This window comes from Salmo trutta, chromosome 9 (genome assembly GCF_901001165.1).
Source record: "Salmo trutta chromosome 9, fSalTru1.1, whole genome shotgun sequence".
NCBI lineage: Eukaryota > Metazoa > Chordata > Actinopteri > Salmoniformes > Salmonidae > Salmo > Salmo trutta.
In genome coordinates, this window is record NC_042965.1 from 42,420,096 (window position 1) to 42,442,741 (window position 22,646).

Below are 22,646 nucleotides of genomic sequence, written 5' to 3' on the forward strand. Positions count from 1 at the left end.
GCACACTGTGGTATTTCACCCAGTAGATATGGGAGTTTATCAAAATCGGGTTTGTTTTTGAATTCTTTGTGGATCTGTGTAATCTGAGGGAAATATGTGTCTCTAATATTGTCATACATTGGGCAGGAGGTTAGGAAGTGCAGCTCAGTTTCCACCTCATTTTGTGGGCAGTGTGCACATAGCCTGTCTTCTCTTGAGAGCCATGTCTGCCTACGGTGGCCTTTCTCAATAGCAAGGCTATGCTCACTGAGTCTGTACATAGTCAAAGATTTCCTTAAGTTTGGGTCAGTCACAGTGGTCAGGTATTCAGTGTACTCTTTGTTTAGGGCCAAATAGCATTCTAGTTTCCTCGTTTTTTTTGTTAATTCTTTCCAATGTGTCAAGTAATTATCTTTTTGTTTTCTCATGATTTGATCTCTCTCCTCACCTCCTCCCCACACCCTCCTCCCCCTCTCTCCTCACCTCCTCCCCACACCGTCTTCCTCTCCCAGGGTGCCACCCGTCCTGCCAGGAGTGTAGCGGGCCGTCCAAGGCTGACTGTGTGTCCTGCCCACCCCTGGCCAAATTCCACAACGGGTACTGCACTACCAGCTGTCCTGAGGGAGAGTTCCTACACCCCCAAGGATACTGCCAGGGTAAGGTAGTGTGTGTTGGGGTGGGGTTAATGTGTGTGTTGGGGGTAGGGTGGTGTAGTGTGTGTGTGTGGGTGGGTGGGTTCAAGATATCAATAAATTACTGAAGGATTTCTGAAGTTTGACTTAATTTTTTCAGAGCAATTAAGGACTTTAAGACAATCCCCTGGAGAAATGTATTTGTTTAGGAAACTATATTTTAATCCCCTGGAGAAATGTCTTTGTTTAGGAAACTTTATTTTAATCCCCTGGAGAAATGTATTTGTTTAGGAAACTTTATTTTAATCCCCTGGAGAAATGTCTTTGTTTAGGAAACTTTATTTTAATCCCCTGGAGAAATGTCTTTGTTTAGGAAACTTTATTTTAATCCCATGAAAAAATGTCTTTGTTTAGGAAACTTTATTTTAATCCCCTGGAGAAATGGCTTTGTTTAGGAAACTTTAAGACAATCCCCTGGAGAAATGTCTAGTTAAGGAAACTTTATGACAATCCCCTGGAGAAATGTCTAGTTAAGGAAACTTTAAGACAATCCCCTGGAGAAATGTCTAGTTAAGGAAATGTTATTGTAATCCCCTGGAGTAATGTCTTTGTTTGGGAAACTTTAAGACAATCCCCTGGATAAATGTCTAGTTAAGGAAACTTTATGACAATCCCCTGGAGAAATGTCTTTCTTTGGGAAACTTTTCAAGGACTACTTGAATAAGCGTGATGATCAAAGTTGAATCATAAACAATATCCACTGTCCCTTGCCATTCACATGAAAACAAACACTGAGCATGGGTACGTTCACGCAATAATATGATTACTGTGGATAGTGAGATTATAATAATAGTTTGTTTAGAATGTTGACATGCTTTGCAAGAATAACCATTTCCCTAATAATCCTGTTTACATCTGAAATCAGGCTACTGATGGCACTCTGGTAAATGTAGAAAATCACCAATCAAAATAAACCTTCTACCCCATTGTCAGTGTGATTTTTGGGAGGTGTAATTGTTCGGACATATAATATTTGTATGTGAAAAGTACACTGAACAAAAATATAAACTCAAATATTTTACTGAGTTAAAATTCATATAAGGGAATCAGTCAATTTAAATAAATTCATTAGGCCCTAATCTATGTATTTCACATGACTGGGAATACAGATATGCATCTGTTGGTCACAGAGACCTTAAACAAAAAGTAATGGAGTGGATCAGAAAACCAGTCAGTATCTGGTGTGACCATTTGCCTCATGCAGCGCGACACATCTCCTTCACATAGAGTTGATCAGGCTGTTCATTGTGGCCTGTGGAATGTTGTCAGACTCCTCTTCAATGGCTGTGCGAAGTTGCTGGATATTGGCAGGATCTGGAACACGCGGTTGTACACGTCGATCCAGAGCATCCCAAACATGCTCAATGGGGGCACTATGTTTGACCAGGACCCATAAGGTTGTCTAGTGAGTATGTAGGCCATGGAAGAACTGGGACATTTTCATCTTCCAGGAATTGTGTACAGATCCTTGCGACATGGGGCCATGCATTATCATGCTGAAACATGAGGTGATGGCAGGTGGATGAATGGCACGACAATGGACCTCAGGATCTCATCACGGTATCTATGAACTGCTCACCTTTGATGGCCACTGGTACGCTGGAGAAGTGTGCTCTTCATGGATGAATCCCGGGTTCAACTGTACCGGGCAGATGGCAGACAGCGTGTAAGGTGTTGTGTGGGCAAGCGGTTTGCTGATGTCAACGTTGTGAACAGAGTGCCCCATGGGGGCGGTGGGGTTATGGTATGGGCAGGCATAAGATACGGAAAACGAACACAATTGCATTTAATTGATGGCAATTTGAATCGACAGAGATACCGTGAAAAGATCCTGAAGCCCATTGTCGTGCCATTCATCTGCCACCATCACCTGATGTTTCAGTATGATAATGCACAGCCCCAGGTCCAGTTAGGTCCAGACCCTGGTGAGGACGAAAAGCATGCAGATGAGCTTCCCTGAGACGGTTTGTGATGAAATTCTTTGGTTATGCAAACCCGCAGTTTCATCTGCAGTCCGGGTGGCTGGTCTCAGACGACCCCGCAGGTGAAGAAGCTGGATGTGGAGATCCTGGGCTGGCGTGGTTACACATGGTCTGCGGTTTTGAGGCCAGTTGGACGTTCTGCCAAATTCTCTAAAATGATGTTGGAGGCAACTTATGGTAGAGAAATAAACATACAGTTATCTGCCATCAGCTCTGGTGGACATTCCTGCAGTCAGCATGCCAATTGCACGCTACCTCAAAACTTGAGACAGCTGTGGCATTGTGTTGTGTGACTAAACTTCACATTTTAGAGTGAGTGGCCTTTTATTGTCCCCACCACAGTGTGCTGGATATTAATCATGCTGTCTAATCAGCTTCTTGATATGCCACATCTGTCAGGTGGATGGATTATCTTGGCAAAGGAAAAATGCTCACTAACAGGATGTAGACAAATGTGGGCATTTTAGAGAAATGAAAGATTTTAGAGAAATAAGCTTTTTGTGAGTATGGAACATTTCTGGGATATTTTATTTAAACATGGGACCAACACTTTACATGTTGCGTTGATATTTTTGTTCAGTGTACTTCTAAGACACATACGCTCAGTTGTTTTGAACTCAGTGGAGTTATCCTGCCTCTCCTCTGTTCTCCACTCAGTCAAACAGTGAAGTTATCCTGCCTCTCCTCTGTTCTCCACTCAGTCAAACAGTGGAGTTATCCTGCCTCTCCTCTGTTCTCCACTCAGTCAAACAGTGGAGTTATCCTGCCTCTCCTCTGTTCTCCACTCAGTCAAACAGTGAAGTTATCCTGCCTCTCCTATGTTCTCCACTCAGCCAAACAGTGGAGTTATCCTGCCTCTCCTCTGTTCTCCACTCAGTCAAACAGTGAAGTTATCCTGCCTCTCCTCTGTTCTCCACTCAGTCAAACAGTGGAGTTATCCTGCCTCTCCTCTGTTCTCCACTCAGCCAAACAGTGGAGTTATCCTGCCTCTCCTCTGTTCTCCACTCAGTCAAACAGTGGAGTTATCCTGCCTCTCCTCTGTTCTCCACTCAGTCAAACAGTGGAGTTATCCTGCCCCTCCTATGTTCTCCACTCAGTCAAACAGTGGAGTTATCCTGCCTCTCCTCTGTTCTCCACTCAGTCAAACAGTGGAGTTATCCTGCCTCTCCTCTGTTCTCCACTCAGTCAAACAGTGAAGTTATCCTGCCTCTCCTCTGTTCTCCACTCAGTCAAACAGTGGAGTTATCCTGCCTCTCCTCTGTTCTCCACTCAGTCAAACAGTGTTCAATTAAATATGTCTGCTGACACTTCTGGGCCACGGAGAGACTACACTCATCTTTTCTGCATGGCCAGACACTCATACATTCAATGACTTCACCATGCTTGTGACTTCTACGTTAATGTGAATAATAATGAATTATAATGTGCGAGAAAGTTAGAGTTACGCCTCTGTAACTTCCTCTCTCATCATTATTCACAATTCATTAATGATTATACGTAATCATGGTAGCATCCACATTAATGTAGAAGTGTTCAGAAACATATTAGATTCTTATTTACAATAAAAGTGACTCCAAAATGACACATTACATACTTTTTTTTGTACCCCTTTTTCTCCCCAATTTCGTGGTATCCAATTGGTAGTTACAGTCTTGTCTCATCGCTGCAACTCCCGTACGGACTCGGGATAGGCAAAGGTCGAGGTCTGTGCGTCCTCCGAAACACAACCCAACCAAGCCGCACTGCTTCTTGACACAATGCCCACTTAACCCGGAAGCCTGCCACACCAATGTGTCAGAGAAACACCGTTACACCTTGTCCCATCACGCCACAGGAGTTGCTAGTGCGTGATGGGACAAGGACATTCCTGCCGTCCAAACCCGAACGACGCTGGGCCAATTGTGCGCCGCCCCATGGGTCTCCCGGTCGCGGCCGGCTGCGACAGATCCTGGACTCGAACCCAGAATCTCTAGTGACACAGCTAGCACTGAGATGCAGTGCCTTAGATCACTGAGACAGAGCCTGGACTCTAACCAGGATCTCTAGTGGCACAGCTAGCACTGTGATACAGTACCTTAGACCATTGAGACAGAGCCTGGACTCTAACCAGGATCTCTAGTAACACAGCTAGCACTGTGATACAGTACCTTAGACCACTGAGACAGAGCCTGGACTCTAACCCAGAATCTCTAGTGGCACAGCTAGCACTGAGATGCAGTACCTTAGACCATTGAGACAGAGCCTGGACTCTAACCAGGATCTCTAGTAACACAGCTAGCACTGTGATACAGTACCTTAGACCACTGAGACAGAGCCTAGACTCTAACCCAGGGTCTCTAGTAACACAGCTAGCACTGTGATACAGTACCTTAGACCACTGAGACAGAGCCTGGACTCTAACCCAGGATCTCTAGTAACACAGCTAGCACTGTGATGCAGTACCTTAGACCACTGAGACAGAGCCTGGACTCTAACCCAGGATCTCTAGTAACACAGCTAGCACTGAGATGCAGTACCTTAGACCACTGAGACAGAGCCTGGACTCTAACCCAGAATCTCTAGTAACACAGCTAGCACTGTGATACAGTACCTTAGACCACTGAGACAGAGCCTGGACTCAAACCCAGAATCTCTAGTAACACAGCTAGCACTGTGATACAGTACCTTAGACCACTGAGACAGAGCCTGGACTCAAACCCAGAATCTCTAGTAACACAGCTAGCACTGTGATACAGTACCTTAGACCACTGAGACAGAGCCTGGACTCAAACCCAGAATCTCTAGTAACACAGCTAGCACTGTGATACAGTACCTTAGACCACTGAGACAGAGCCTGGACTCAAACCCAGAATCTCTAGTAACACAGCTAGCACTGTGATACAGTACCTTAGACCACTGAGACAGAGCCTGGACTCAAACCCAGAATCTCTAGTAACACAGCTAGCACTGAGATACACTCGGGAGGCCCACACAATGCATTATTTACCATTAATTTCTATTGGGCACAACCTAACCCGAAACACATCCAAACCACATTACAAATGCATCCAACAAGTTTGTAGAGTCATAAGCTTGATGTAATCATTGCATGCTAGGAATATTTGACCAAATTCTAAACTTTTGACCACTTAAATACACAATAAGTGAATTTGGCCAAGTACTTATGACACTTTCAATTGGGGGGGACTAGATACTGTACATAAAGTAATTTCATTTCTAAATGGTAAAACAGATATGTATGAAATAACCCTCAAATAAAAGGTGCCATTTTTTACCGTCGCCACATATAAACCATCTGATCTCAAATCCAAAATGCTAATACTAAACCTTTTAGCTTCACTGTTCAAATAAACGAAAGGGAGTGTATCATTCCCCATGCCGCCTCAGATAACCTCCCCAAAACCTCCCCACAACCTCCGCACAACTATTATACAATCTTCAAGCTATAGGAGATGAGAATTAGACTTGGATAAATCTATGGTTATTACTTACTCTTTACTTTCTCTCTCTCTCTCAATTCAATTCAATTCACAGGGCTTTATTGGCTTGGGTGGCATATGTTTACACTGCCAAAGCAAGTGAAGTAGATAATATACAAAAGTGAAATAAACAATAAAACATATACAGTAAACATTACACTCACAAATCTTCCAAAAGAATAAAGACATTTCCAAATGTCATATTATTTCTATAAACAGTGTAGTAATGATGTGCAGATAGTTAAAATCTCCCTCACTCTTTCTCTATATATATATACAGTGTTGTATGTATGTATATATATATATATATATATATATATATATATATATATATATATATATATAGTATTTTTTGTATATTTTGTATATATATATTATATTTTGTATATATACATAGTATTTTTTGTATATTTTGTATATATATAGTAATTTTTGTATATTTTGTATATATATATAGTATTTTGGCCAGTGAACAGAGATCTTTCTGTGTAGGGGTTTTCAGCTTGTACTTCTATTAGCATAGCTAAAGGTGTTGTCCTGAGCTTCATGTACAGCTTCCTACTGTCTCTGTGAACAGAAATGTCCTTTAAGTCTTACTCATATAAAAATGCGATACACTGTAATGAAAATATGAATGGAATAGACGCTGTTATATTCTGGAAGCTTTTTGAGAGAAGGATAGAAGAAAAATAGAAGACCTAAAGAGATGAACAAATGACATTACGAGAGAGATGACATTACGAGAGCTTCTAACTGTTTCTCTAAAGAAAAAGTGTTCCGCAAGGCTCTATTCTGACGTCACTCTGTTTTCAGGAATACGTCCTCTATTTACTAGTGCTGAGCGATTAGTGCTTTTTGGGGTCGTTTTGGTTTCGGTTTGACTATAAAAAAATTATCACAGTAGTTAAATAAAGGTTAAATACACACACATATAAAATAATCACAGTAGTTAAATAAAGGTTCATATATATATATATATATATAAATACACACACATATATTTATATAAATACACACACATATATATATATATACTTTTAACCTTTATTTAAATACTGTGATTATTTTTTAATAGTCAAACCGAAATCGAACCAACCCCAAAAAGCACTAATCGCTCAGCACTAGTAAATAGAGGACGTATATACATATATATTTGAATCACTTTATTCCATTAAAATATTTCAGTTGTTGTGTATATTACATTAGTTTTATTTGATAATGTTATTATTTAATTCCAAGTCATCATCTCATCTCTATAGAGCTGCTGCCTATGCTGTCTGACAAACCCACTATTATGACAACCACCAATCACTTAGATCATGTATTTTCAGGTAGAGATACCTCGCCTAGCAACAGCTGCTCTCTATGTCACCTCACAACCACACATTCTTCTGTCTCTTCCGTAGCAGGCGTAAAAAGAAACACAGACCGGACAAGTAGATGTGCAATGGATTGTGGTCATTGTAGTTAATTACTATGTTTTATGCGCTAAGCTATGTAGAATGTTGGCCTGTTGGAAACTACAACTCCCTACTACATTGCACAGTTCAGTCTGGATCTGATTTTTATCTCTAGACAAACTGTGCGATGTGCACATTGAGCTCAGAGAAGAAAAACTAACAAAATAGAATGTTAAATAATTAAACCAAAGTCGGTCAATTAGTTGTTTAAAAATCGAAAACTAACAGACATTTAATTGCTCAGAACTACTATGTGCTCTCTTCTGTTCCAAGGTGACCCCGAATCTGACTCAGATTATGGTAAACAGCTCCTAAATGGCCCAGCTCGTTTAATATTTAACGGATCAAGCAGGGTGAATCTATCAGCTCTGGACTAGACTCTTTTCCAGCTCAGTTTAATCTTTGATGGCTGTGCATCTGGTGTTAAATCTTTCATCAGATGTATCTTCTCTACTCTAACAAGAAGAGCCAGTAGAGACTACAGTCATATAAAAAAAACTCAGCTATCCTCAGATCTCCTCAGCTGTCTATTCTCTAAATTCATCTATCTCTCTCAATTCAATTCAACGGCCTTTATTGGCATGTGAAACACATTGCCAAAGCAAGTGAAATACAGTAGACATTACATTGGGCCTAGTGGTTAGAGTGTTGGACTAGTAACCGAAAGGTTGCAAATTCAAATCCCCGAGCTGACAAGGTACAAATCTGTTATTCTGCTCCTGAAAAAGGCAGTTAACCCACTGTTCCTTGGCTGTCATTGAAAATAAGAATTTGTTCTTAACTCACTTGCCTGGTTAAATAAAGGTACAATAAATAAATGAGTTACAATGGTGTTTGTTCTTCACTTCCCTTTTCTTGTGGTAACAGGTCACAAATCTTGCTGCTGTGATGGAACACTGTGGTATTTCACCCAATATTTGTTTTCAAATTCTTTGTGGATCTGTGTAATCTGAGGGAAATATTTGTCTCTAATATGGTCATACATTTGGCAGGAGGTTAGGAAGTGCAGCTCAGTTTCCACCTCATTTTGTGGGCAGTGTGCACATAGCCTGTCTTCTCTTGAGAGCCAGGTCTGCCTGCGGTGGCCTTTCTCAATAGCAAGGCTCTGCTCTCTGAGTCTGTACATAGTCAAAGCTTTCGTTAAGTTGGGTCAGTCACAGTGGTCAGGTATTCTGCCACTGTGTACTCTCTGTTTAGGGTCAAATAGCATTCTAGTTTGCTCTGTTGTTTTGTTAATACTTTTCAATGTGTGAAGTAATTATCCTTTTGTTTTCTCATGATTTGGTTGGGTCTAATTGTGTTGCTGTCCTGGGGCTGTTTGTGTTTGTGAAGAGAGCCTCAGAATCAGCTTGCTTAGGGGACTCTTCTCCAGGTTCATCTCTCTGTAGGAGATGGCTTTGTTATTTATGGGAGGTTTGGGAATCACTTCCTTTTAGGTGGTTGTAGGATTGAACGTCTCTTTTCTGGATTTTGATAATTAGTGGGTATCAGCCTTGTTCTACTCTGTATGCATTATTTGGTGTTTTACGTTGTACACAGAGGATATTGTTTACTGAATTCTGCATGTAGAGTCTCAATTTGGTGTTTCTCCCATTTTGTCAACTCTTGGTTGGTGAGCAGAACCCAGACCTCACAACCATAAAGGGCAATGGGTTCTATAACTGATTCAATTATTTTTAGCCAGATCCTAATTGGTGTGTTGAATTTTATGTTCCTTTTGATGGCATAGAAGGCCCTTCTTGTCTCTCAGATCGTTCACAGCTTTGTGGAAGTTACCTGTGGCGCTGATGTTTAGGCCGAGGTATGTATAGTTTTTTGTGTGCTCTAGGGCAACGGTGTCTAGATGGAATTTGTATTTTGGTCCTGGCGACTGGAACTTTTTTGGAACACCATTATTTTGGTCTTACTGAGATTTACTGTCAGGGCCCAGGTCTGGCAGAAGATCTAGGTGCTGCTGTAGGCCCTCCTTGGTTGGTGACAGAAGCACCAGATCATCAGCAAACAGTAGACATTTGACTTCAGATTCTAGTAGGTGAGGGCCGGGTGTTGCAGACTGTTCTAGTGCCCTCGCCAATTCATTGATATATATAGTGAAGAGGCTGGGGCTTAAGCTGCATCCCTGTCTCACCCCACGGCCATGTGGGAAGAAATGTGTGTGGCTTTTGCCAATTTTAACCCCACAGTTGTTTTTTGTGTACATGGATTTTATAATGTTGTATGTTTTTCCCCCAACACTCGCTCTCTTTCTCTCTCACTATCCTTCTATAACCTAATTTCTCTCTCTCTCTCTCTCTCTCTCTCTCTCTCTCTCTCTCTCTATCTATCTATCTATCTATCCCTGAAGCACCACTCTTAGAATTCAGCACCAAGGCTATTTGTTTTAGTGGTGAGAAAGCTTTAAAAGAGACTTGGAGTTGGAGTGGCTGTAATATTAACCTCTCATAAATCTTAGTAACTAGTGTTCTGCCCCAGTGGGAAGAAGTGAAAGGGGGAGGGTTGATATGATTTAATGTGACATGGGGAGGGTTGATATGATTTAATGTGATATAGGGAGGGTTGATATGATTTAATGTGACATGGGGAGGGTTGATATGATTTAATGTGATATAGGGAGGGTTGATATGATTTAATGTGACATGGGGAGGGTTGATATGATTTAATGTGATATAGGGAGGGTTGATATGATTTAATGTGACATGGGGAGGGTTGATATGATTTAATGTGACATGGGGAGGGTTGATATGATTTAATGTGATATAGGGAGGGTTGATATGATTTAATGTGACATGGGGAGGGTTGATATGATTTAATGTGACATGGGGAGGGTTGATATGATTTAATGTTACATGGGGAGGGTTGATATGATTTAATGTGAAAGGGGGAGGGTTGATATGATTTAATGTTACATGGGGAGGGTTGATATGATTTAATGTGACATGGGGAGGGTTGATATGATTTAATGTGATATAGGGAGGGTTGATATGATTTAATGTGACATGGGGAGGGTTGATATGATTTAATGTTACATGGGGAGGGTTGATATGATTTAATGTGACATGGGGAGGGTTGATATGATTTAATGTGATATGGGGAGGGTTGATATGATTTAATGTGATATAGGGAGGGTTGATATGATTTAATGTTAGATGGGGAGGGTTGATATGATTTAATGTGATATAGGGAGGGTTGATATGATTTAATGTGACATGGGGAGGGTTGATATGTGGATATGAAACAGTAGGAGGAGTTTTGTCTTTAGTGTGTTGATGTTGGCTCCAGGCCACACTGAGAGGAGGTCTCACCTGGGTAGGTGCAGCAGAGACGGAGAGACAGAGGCCCGCACAGCAGAGAGGAGCTACTGTGTGTGTGTGTGTGTGTGTGTGTGTGTGTGTGTGTGCGTGCGTGCGTGCGCGTGTGAATACGACATGCACCATTTAACGTCTATGGCCTTCCTGTGCTAATCAACACACACACATTTACACCTTTAAGGTGTCTGTATAGATTGATGTGGGTGTGACCAACTTTAAATCCTTTGTTTCCTCTCCCATCTCTCTGCTGAACCAAAATAAAGACAGAAAACGTACATTATGGTTATCGTTTCTCCTATCCTCTAATCTTATACCTCCCACCCTGATCCCTCTCTTCATCCCTCTCCTTTATCTGACTCTCACCAGGTTGGCACAATCTCCTTTACTCTTTGACCCACAGCATGTCAGACTGGCTCAAGATGTCTAACACTGCCAGTCACTCATGGCACTATCTTCTCTCTCTCTCTCTCTCTCTCTCTCTCTCTCTCTCTCTCTCTCTGTCTCTCTCTGTCTCTCTCTCTCTCTCCCTCTGTCTCTCTCTCTCTCTCTCCAATTCAATTCAAGGGGCTTTATTGGCATGGGAAACATATGTTAACATTGCCAAAGCAATGTCTCTCTCTCTCTCTTTCTATCCCTCTCTGATAAGAAATATAAGCATCTCAGACTGGCTCAAAGATTATTTTCCCCAGAAAGCAAGTCAGCCAGTCAATCAGCCAGCCAGCCAGTCAGCCAGCTAGCCAGCCAGTCAGCCAGCCAGTCAGCCAGCCAGCCAGCCAGCCAGCCAGTCAGCCAGCTAGCCAGTCACATCATTAGATAAAGAGGTATTCTTTATTATCTAGGCCTTTGGGTGACCATGATAGGGGTGATCGGGGTGACAGTGGTGATCAGGGTGATAGGGGTGACGGTGGTGATAGGGGTGATAGGGGTGACAGTGGTGATAGGGGTGACAGTGGTGACAGTGGTGATAGGGGTGACAGTGGTGATAGGGGTGACAGTGGTGATCGGGGTGATAGTGATGACAGTGGTGACAGGGGTGATCGTTTTTATAGGAGTGACATGGGTGATAGGGGTGATAGTATTTATATGGGTGATAGTGGTGATAGGGGTGATAGTGGTGCCAGTAGTGATAGGGGTGATAGTGGTGATAGTGTTTATAAGGGTGATAGGGGGAATAGTGGTGATTGGGGTGATAGTGGTGATACGGGTATGCAGGTTTGATGAAGCCCTATTTGTGCTGGAGTAAGGTGGTGTAGTCCTAGCTAGACTCAGGTCTGAAGTCTGTGTAGTGATTTTAACACTAATCGGTATCATCAATCCAATATCATGAATATACAGTGTAAACAGGAACGGCCCTAAAATTAAACCTTGAGGGACCCCTTTTGTAAGCTGCTGTGTGTGACCTTTGCCCTCTCTGTTCCCAGAATGCAACAGTGATTGCCTGCGCTGTGCAGCGGACCTACAAACGGGCGTGGGCAGTGTGTGTCTGTGGTGTAAGGCTGTCAGGACCCTGTTGCTAGAAGACCACTGTGTCACCCGCTGTCCCCTCGGCCACTACCCCTGGCACGGGGCCTGCAAGAGTAAGTTATATTTCACACGCAAGCATGCGAACACACACACACACACACATATAATGAATGTTTGTAATCACTACACACCTACGCCAGAGGGATTGAGAGGGAAAGGGAGAGAAAGAGAGAGAGAGGGGGAGGGAGAGGGAGGAAAGGAGGGGGAAGAGGGAGGGAGTTGGGAGAGAGAGAGGGGAAGGGAGAGAGAGAGAGAGAGATGGGATGAGAGAGATGGGATGAGAGAGAGAGAGAGAGATGGGATGAGAGAGAAAGATGGGATGTTGCATTTTCCTTTATCCGTGTAGTATTCTGTCAATAGGAGATTTGTCTCTGGGTGATAGCAGTTGCTACACCACAAGGTATATTCATGGAACATGTGTTAACAAGGGAAGGACTTGTCAGAGGAGAATACAGATGCTCTGTGTTGTCAGATAGAAACACCAAAGACAATAGAGGAAGTCGAGAACAATTATATTAACAAAGATGGTTTACTGTGAAGATATGAACAAACTGCCTCTCCAATAGAAGTCCCAAATCACACCTGTCAGCTCACGATGTATTGGTTTTATTTAACCTGGAAAAGGCTGGTTTTAGGTTTTATTTAACCTGGAAAAGGCTGGTTTTAGATTTGATTTAACCTGGAAAAGGCTGGTTTTAGGTTTTATTTAACCTGGAAAAGGCTGGTTTTAGATTTGATTTAACCTGGAAAAGGCTGGTTTTAGATTTGATTTAACCTGGAAAAGGCTGATGTTAGGTTTAATTTAACCTGGAAAAGGCTGGTTTTAGGTTTTATTTAACCTGGAAAAGGCTGGTGTTAGATTTGATTTAACCTGGAAAAGGCTGGTTTTAGATTTGATTTAACCTGGAAAAGGCTGGTTTTAGATTTGATTTAACCTGGAAAAGGCTGGTTTTAGATTTGATTTAACCTGGAAAAGGCTGGTTTTAGATTTGATTTAACCTGGAAAAGGCTGATGTTAGGTTTAATTTAACCTGGAAAAGGCTGGTTTTAGGTTTTATTTAACCTGGAAAAGGCTGGTGTTAGATTTGATTTAACCTGGAAAAGGCTGGTTTTAGATTTGATTTAACCTGGAAAAGGCTGGTTTTAGATTTGATTTAACCTGGAAAAGGCTGGTTTTAGGTTTTAGGTTTTATTTAACCTGGAAAAAGCTGGTGTTAGGTTTGATTTAACCTGGAAAAGGCTGGTTTTAGGTTTTATTTAACCTGGAAAAGGCTGGTTTTAGGTTTTAGGTTTTATTTAACCTGGAAAAGGCTGGTGTTAGATTTGATTTAACCTGGAAAAGGCTGGTTTTAGATTTGATTTAACCTGGAAAAGGCTGGTTTTAGGTTTTAGGTTTTATTTAACCTGGAAAAGGCTGGTGTTAGGTTTGATTTAACCTGGAAAAGGCTGGTTTTAGGTTTTATTTAACCTTCCATACATTGGAAGGATGTAACTGTGTGATACTGTTTATGCATTTAATTGTTCTGTAAAACTCTCAGAAATCCCAAAATGATACACATTTGTCTACGTGGTTTATAGAGACTGGTCTTGAGAAAGAGCTGAAACGTCAACAATAAACAGGCTTCACTACATCCCATCTTCTTGTTTTTCTGCATGGTTTAATTCCTGCCAAAACATTTAATCATTACATTTCATTCCAGTCATTGCTTAGTTTATGTTTAAGCTGTTTTGTTGCTTGTTAATTCAGTTACATTCCTGTTTATTTCTCCCAGGATGCCATGCTTCCTGTGAGGGCTGTAGTGGGGAGGGGCCTCTGTCCTGTACTTCCTGTCCCGCCCCCAGCTTTCTGTTGACCTCAGGGCTGTGTGCCCCCACCTGCCCGCTGGGTTACTATGCCGAAGGAGACAGACGCTGCAGAGGTAAAAAGTGCTTTCTGCCTCCACCCAGTTTTTACAGAACTGTAGACTACATTTACCAGGCTATCATTGTTTATTGCCACAGTGTCTGCTGGGGTTTTTGCATATGGACCCTGTCTCTTCATCTCCATCTTTAACATCATGATATACTGTGTCTTTCAGCGTGTGGCAGCCAGTGTCTGTCCTGTGAGATGGGAGGAGTGTGTACGTCGTGCCGTGACCCGGGCAAGGTTCTGATGTTCGGGGAGTGCCAGTACGACAGCTGTGCCCATCAGTACTACCTCAACACCACCATCCGCGCTTGCAGAGGTACAGTAGGCCTGACAGTAACCCTAACCATAACCCCAGCCCATAGAGACAAAACAGTATGACAGCTGTGCCCATCAGTACAACCTCAGAGGTAGAGGTACAGTAGGCCTACTGAACATCAGAGGTAGAAGGATACATACATTCATTTTTTCTCTCAATCCATCATTTCTAATCATCAAGGTATTAAAAAGCTCAAGATAGACTACAATATGGCTGGTTTAGTGGCACAAAGCAGAAATCCTCACCCAAATTCAGACAACAACAACAAACAACAGCAACACCAACAACAACAGCAACAACAACATAAACAACAACAACACCAACAACAACAGCAACAACAACAACAGCAACAACAACATAAACAACAACAACATAAACAACAACAGCAACAACAACAACATAAACAACAACAGCAAAAACAAAAACAACAACATAAACACCAACAACAACATAAACAACAACCACCAATAACATAAACAACAACAATAACATAAACAACAACAACAACATAAACAACAACATAAACAACAACAACATAAACAACAACATAAACAACAACATAAACAACAACATAAACAACAAAAACAGCAACAACAACAACATAAACAACAACATAAACAACAAAAACAGCAACAACACCAACATAAACAACAAAAACAGCAACAACAACAACAGCAGCAACAACAACAGCAGCAACAACAACAGCAGCAACAACAGTGTTTTAGGAGGATATGACTGCTGTTTGCTAGCGGGCCTCAGCGGCTCCTCTTTATCTGTGGTGAAATAACTTAATCAGGTTTTTGTCAAGCAAAATCAGCTCCGCCCCTCAGGTATAAAAGCACTTCCCACTCTGCTGACAGGATTAGATTAACTCCCTCCTTCTCTGTAGTACTTCCTACCATTCAGGGAGACGTGAAGAGGTGTGTGTGTTTTGTGTGTGCATATGTGCTTAAGGGTGTGTGTGTGTGTGTGTGTGTGTGTGCGTTTGCGTGTGCGTTTGCGTGTGCGTTTGCGTGTGTGTGTGTGTGTGTGAGCGTGCGCGTGTGTGTGTGTGTGTGTGTGTGAGCGGTGGCTGGATAGTATCTCAGCAGGTGTTTCAACACAGCAGCCAGTCAGTCAATAGAATCAACACTGTTTACCCCCTGAGCTAGCTACACACACACCCAACACGCTGCCGCTTGCTACCTGGAAAATCCCCTGAACCCTGGGTAAACCTGGCAAGCTAGAGAAACTGTGCAGCGTTAGCTGGGGCAGTTGTTATTGTTGTTGTCGTTATTGTTATTTTTGTTATTGTTGTTGCTCTGTCAGTCTGGGATGTAATAGGATGATGAGGGAGGTGTGTGAGGACACAGAGAGAGAGAGGGGGGAGAGAGAGAGAGAGAGAGAAAAGGAGACGGAGTGCTTCGCAGTTCACGTGCAAAAAATGGGAGACAAGTAGAAGAGACAGAGGGCTGGGCAGAGGTGTTGTTTTGGTTGAAGACTCCTGAGTTACAGCGTGTCAGCTGTCAGAACCATCTGGCAGTGTACATGCAGCCCCACTGCTCAGGCTTCAATAGGTGATGGTGTTGTGATGGGATTAGTCATTAGGACTTTGTCATCAGGATTTAGTCATCAGGATTTAGTCATCTGGATTTAGTCATCAGGATTTAGTCATCAGGACTTAGTCATCAGGATTTAGTCATCTGGATGTAGTCATCAGGACTTAGTCATCAGGACTTAGTCATCAGGACTTAGTCATCAGGATTTAGTCATCAGGATTTAGTCATCAGAATTTAGTCATCAGGATTTAGTCATCAGGATTTAGTTATCTGGATTTAGTCATCAGGATTTAGTCATCAGGACTTAGTCATCAGGATTTAGTCATCTGGATGTAGTCATCTGGACTTAGTCATCTGGATTTAGTCATCAGGACTTAGTCATCAGGACTTAGTCATCAGGATTTAGTCATCAGGATTTAGTCATCAGGATTTAGTAATATGGATTTAGTCATCTGGACTTAGTCATCTGGACTTAGTCATCTGGATTTAGTCATCAGGACTTAGTCATCAGGACTTAGTCATCAGGATTTAGTCATCAGGACTTAGTCATCAGGACTTAGTCATCAGGATTTAGTCATCAGGACTTAGTCATCAGGACTTAGTCATCAGGATTTAGTCATCAGGACTTAGTCATCAGGACTTAGTCATCAGGACTTAGTCATCAGGATTTAGTCATCAGGACTTAGTCATCAGGATTTAGTCATCTGGATTTAGTCATTTGGATTTAGTCATCGGGACTTAGTCATCAGGACTTAGTCATCAGGACTTAGTCATCAGGATTTAGTCATCAGGACTTAGTCATCAGGATTTAGTCATCTGGATTTAGTCATTTGGATTTAGTCATCTGGATTTAGTCATCAGGAGTTTAATAAGAATGTTTCTCAGGAGTCTGTTTTCACTTCCTCTTTTAGTCTGTCTCTCTGTCTCTGTCTCCCTCTCTCAATTCAATTCAAAGGGCTTTATTGGCATGGGAAACATGTTAACATTGCCAAAGCAAGTGAAATAGGTAATAAACAAAAAGGGAAATAAGCAAGGAAAATAAACAATCAGAAAGTATGTTTTTAAAGAATATAGACATTTCAAATGTGATGTTATTGGATGTATACAGTGCTGGAACAATGTGCAATTAGTTGATGTATGAAAGGGAAAATAAATCAACCGATAAATATACAACAGGTTGTATTTACAATGGTGTTTCTGCTCCACTGGTTGCCCTTTTCTTGTAGCAACAGCTCACAAATCTTTCTGCTGTGGTGACACACTGTGATATTTCACCTAATAGATGTGGGAGTTTATCAAGATTGGATTTGTTTTCAAATTGTGGGCAGTGTGCACATAGCCTGTCTTCTCTTGAGAGACAGGTCTGCCTACGGTGGCGTCTCTCAATAGCAAGGCTGTGCTCACTGAGTCGGTCTCTCTCTTGCTCATTCTAGCACTCTCTTTCTGTTTATCTGTTTCTGTCTATGTCTCTCTTTCTCTCCTCCTACCCTCTCTTCTCTCCTTTCTCTTCTTTCCTAACTCCTTCCTCTCTCCCACCATCCTCCAGAGTGTGATTGGAGCTGTAATGAGTGTAAGGGTCCTCTGCGTACAGATTGTCTACAGTGCATGGAAGGACACGTTCTTCAGGATGGACTCTGCACCCAGAGCTGCTCCCCAGGGTCCTACCAGAACGGAGAGAGATGCCTCAGTACGTGCCTGAATAGAATGATCATTTCACTTATTAAATCTTTCAGTGTTGTTGTCTGTTTTAAGTCAGTTTTACCTTCTAACCTGTGTTATGTTCTCTCTCAATGTCCCCTCTCTTATTCTGTCAATGTCTCTGTCCCCTCTTTCTCTGTATATCTCCCTCTCTCTCTCGTTCTCTCTCTGTCAATGTCTCTGTCCCCTCTTTCTCTGTATATCTCCCTCTCTCTCTCGTTCTCTCTCTGTCAATGTCTCTGTCCCCTCTTTCTCTGTATATCTCCCTCTCTCTCTCGTTCTCTCTCTGTCAATGTCTCTGTCCCCTCTTTCTCTGTATATCTCCCTCTCTCTCTCGTTCTCTCTCTGTCAATGTCTCTGTCCCCTCTTTCTCTGTATATCTCCCTCTCTCTCTCGTTCTCTCTCTGTCAATGTCTCTGTCCCCTCACTCTCTCTGTCAATGTCTCTTCCCTCTCTCTCTGCCAATGTCTATGTCCCCCCTCTCTCTCTCTGTCTGTCTCTCTCTCTCTCTTTCTCTCTGTGTGCCAGGTTGTGATGAACACTGTGAAGTGTGCCATGGGCCAGGCCAGTGTGGGCGATGCCAGACTCCTTATTCCACCCTGCAGGGCCACTGTGTGTTGGAGTGTGGGAGGACATTCTTCCTGGACTCCTCTCTGAAGCTATGTACACGTAAGACTACACAGTAAATCAAAGAGAGTTGATATCACAGAGTAAAAACATAATGTTTGTAACTGGATTTGATTGGGACTGAGTGATCTTAACTCCATTAAGAGTAACCAGAGACAGGGAGTTAAAACTCTGTATCCACATATGTGGGAGGGACATTATTGCCCGCTGTTGCAGGTAGATTTTTTTTTTTAAATAGTTTGAGTATCTGTGTTTAGTCATGCTATTTACTACTACACAATGATATGGAATATACATTTTCTTCAACTAATCTAACCTGTAAATGGTTGGATGTATTGCAACCGTTACAGAGAAGCCTGTTCCTGTTTACATGATACTGTAGTCTAACAATCATTCTCTCCTCCCTGCTCTGACATGCATTCTGACTGTAAATTGTGGGTGATGTAAAATTGCTTGTGCAATCCTCCCTCATAAATGGATACCAATAAGAGATTGGATGTCATATTGCAACTTTAAATGGGACCATATAAACCCCAAAATAGTGTTGAGTTTGACTCCACAAGAGTTGAATTAACTCTTGCGATTATGTTGTGAGGGTAAACATTACTCAAAATAATTAACTCAAGAATACTGAGCAACACTGCAGAGAGTTAAAACAAAATAACAGTTATTTTCAATATATACTGTACAGAATGAAAGGCAGTGACTCGGAGTTAAATATCAACACAAATTTTAGCATATACCACTCTGTAAAAATAACAATTTTTTTCAGAGTGTGTTTTACTCTTTAGACTGTCATATTTTTACCGTCATTCACTCTATGCAGCTCTGTTTAGGTTTATTCCATCAACTTATGCAGAAACAAACGTAACATGTGATGTCATAATAATGTAAAAGCAGGACGATACACATAAGACTCTTCGTTTAGAACAAACAGGGTTTTTCAGTCGTTTTTTAGTTGTTGAAGGTTTTGTTTGTTTTTTCCAGTTTCAGCCCAGTTACATACAGCTTCTTATTAAGTCACACTCATTGTGTTGTTTCCTCTCTTCCTGTTACCCAGCATGCTCAGCTGACTGTGTGGAGTGTGAGGGGATGGGTCGCTGCACCGTGTGCAGACAAAACACTTATCTAAGAGACGGATACTGTACTCCGGACTGTGGCCACGGTTTCTATAGTGACAAGAAGACCAGGACTTGCCATGGTAAGCTCTGGTGTAAACATGTAGAGAAAACAGGAGAGGGCCTAGTACCATGCCCTGGGGGACACCAGTAGACAGAACACGAGAGGACCTAGTACCATGCCCTGGGGGACACCAGTAGACAGAACAGGAGAGGGCCTAGTACCATGTCCTGGGGGACACCAGTAGACAGAACAGGAGGGGACCTTGTACCATGCCCTGGGAGACACCAGTAGACAGCACTGGAGAGGACCTAGTACCAACGGGAGAGGACCTTGTACCATGCCCTGGGGGACACCAGTAGACAGAACAGGAGAGGGCCTAGTACCATGTCCTGGGGGACACCAGTAGACAGAACAGGAGGGGACCTTGTACCAACAGGAGAGGACCTAGTACCATGCCCTGGGGGACACCAGTAGACAGAACAGGAGAGGGCCTAGTACCATGTCCTGGGGGACACCAGTAGACAGAACAGGAGGGGACCTTGTACCATGCCCTGGGAGACACCAGTAGACAGCACTGGAGAGGACCTAGTACCAACAGGAGAGGACCTTGTACCATGCCCTGGGGGACACCAGTAGACAGAACTGGAGAGGATCTAGTACCATGCCCTGGGAGACACCAGTAGACAGAACAGGAGAGGACCTAGTACCATGCCCTGGGGGATATTAGTATACAGAACAGGAGAGGACCTAGCATCATACCCTGGGGGACACCAGTAGACAGAACAAGAGAGGACCTTGTACCAAGCCCTGGGGGATACCAGTGTTGTGTCTCTGACTGATTAAATTATATGACATGCTATTTTATCAAATCGATTACCTAACATTGAATTGATTACGTGATTGAATTAAACCATGCAACAATTAAACCATTAATAACCTGGGGCACCACGGAAGCATTAATTTATATAGCGCGGTTATCTCCCGAATCCACTCTCTTAAAGATCTGAAGATCTTTTATATCAATAGCAGTCAATTATTAATCATCACCTCGATTGGTTTCATTCTGATTATCGTAAGTTCTTGGTTATCTGCACGAACCCTAGCTTATAAGTTGAATCAGCAATACACAAATTGGCTTAATTATTTATCTATTGAAGACCTAAATAATCACACAAAATGACATATATATATATATATATATACACAGGATAGATCACACCGATTACTAATCATGTCATGAAAAGCCCCTAGTGGGCTAACCCGATATGACAGCTGGTTACACAAAGGAAGGGGGTTGGGTTTGAATGAAAGAGTGGGAAGACTGAGGGACAAAGCGACTGAATCTCTATCGGACCTTGAGAAGCTATGCTACCATAAATACAGAATCTTCTGCATTCTAATAACCGGCCATTCAGAAAAGGAAAGATATATATATTTACTCTGAGCTGCGCTTCAATAGATGGGTCGAAGATGGAAGACTGGTTTACCCAGCAGAGGTCGCCATTGTCCTTTGAAGAATCTTTCTGGTCGATGTGTTGTCGAGGGATACGTTGATGTACCCTGTCGTTCTTAGGAGATTGTCTGTCCTTTTCTAGGCCATGTACGTTTATAGCTGCAGCTGATAACTCGACGTCTAGGATGTATCACTTCTTTAGTGAATAATTGTTCAGAGTTCATACCAAGTTGCCATAATCAGCTCACGCTGTATTCTGGCTGGTCTAGTTGAAATTTACCGTTCCAGTGTGGTGATCGTCACCACCAAGTTGAAATTAGCCCTTTTAAACGTATGGACACCAGTCCTTACGTCATCGAGAACTAAGGTTGACTTCCGTCAACGAGCTTTTATACTGGGGGAGAGAAGGGCGTGTTTCATAGTTCTCAACCAATGTCTGTTCACTTGGACGTGGCCACTGAGTGAGCATAAGTTTACTTATGAAAACAATTCTCTCATTTAGAAGCTAAAATTAGATTTAATCTTTTCACAAATAATTTCATATTTAAACATTTAAATTGCACAACAATTCCATGTGAATCTGATAACTAGAATGTGTAGACTTTCCAAGATACAATTTATGTTGTCCTGTCATCAGTAATAATGTCCCAGACACCAACTGATCTGACATCTGTCACGTCCTGGCCAGTATAAGGTTAATTGTTTTTGTAGTTTGGTCAGGGCGTGGCAGAGGGTATTTGTTTTATGTGGTTCAGGGTGGTGTGTTTTGTTAAAAGGGTGTTTGAGTTAGTAATTCCGGGTGTTGGTTTATGTTTAAGTATTTCTATGTGGAGTCTAGTGAGTGTATGTCTATGTTTGGTTAATTGGGGTTGAGACTCTCAGTTGAAGGCAGGTGTTGTCTATCTGCCTTTGATTGAGAGTCCCATATATTAGGGTGTGTTTGTGTTTGGTATTTGTGGGTGATTGTTCTGTGTTGAGCCTATGCTTTGCAGACTGTCAGTTTATCGTTCGTTTTCTTGTTTGTTGTTTTTTTGTATTCGTGTTGATTTAATTAAATGTTCAAGATGAACTATATCGACTCTGCTGCGTATTGGTCATCCTTTTCCGACGATGATTTTGTTATATCGTCAGAAGACGAAGATACTTGTGACAACATCATATTCTTTAAGTACCAACGGACTCTTTCAACTGGTTGAGAAAGAGAAATATTGTTCCATTCCCCAAGCTTTTGATGTTACCATACTCTCTCTATGTTAACTTCTATGGGCTAGCGTCCCACCTGCGGTACATACTATCAACAGCCAGTGAAATAGCATGGCGCAAAATACAAAACAGCAAAAATCTCATAATTTCATTTTCTCAAACAATCAACTATTTTACACCATTTTAAAGATAAACTTCTCATTAATCTAACCACATTGTCCGATTTCAAAAAGGCTTTACGGTGAAAGCATAAAATTAGATTATGTTAGGACATAAACTTCACAAGAAAAACCACACAGCCATTTTCCAAGCAAGGACATGCAAAAAAAGGAAAAGGAAAAGAAATATCACCTACC

At 42.0% G+C, this 22,646-nt stretch overlaps 1 protein-coding gene across 1 annotated transcript in view; it reads left to right on the forward strand.

The window, feature by feature from the left end:
* Positions 1-22,646, forward strand: part of LOC115199674 (extracellular matrix protein FRAS1) — a 151,813-nt gene that overhangs the window by 61,163 nt on the left and 68,004 nt on the right. The window contains exons 15-21 of the mRNA XM_029761980.1: positions 492-635; positions 12,322-12,477; positions 14,197-14,343; positions 14,503-14,649; positions 17,734-17,874; positions 18,414-18,554; positions 19,573-19,713. Coding sequence (XP_029617840.1) covers positions 492-635; positions 12,322-12,477; positions 14,197-14,343; positions 14,503-14,649; positions 17,734-17,874; positions 18,414-18,554; positions 19,573-19,713 — 1,017 coding nt within the window. The remainder of the gene's footprint in view (positions 1-491; positions 636-12,321; positions 12,478-14,196; positions 14,344-14,502; positions 14,650-17,733; positions 17,875-18,413; positions 18,555-19,572; positions 19,714-22,646) is intronic.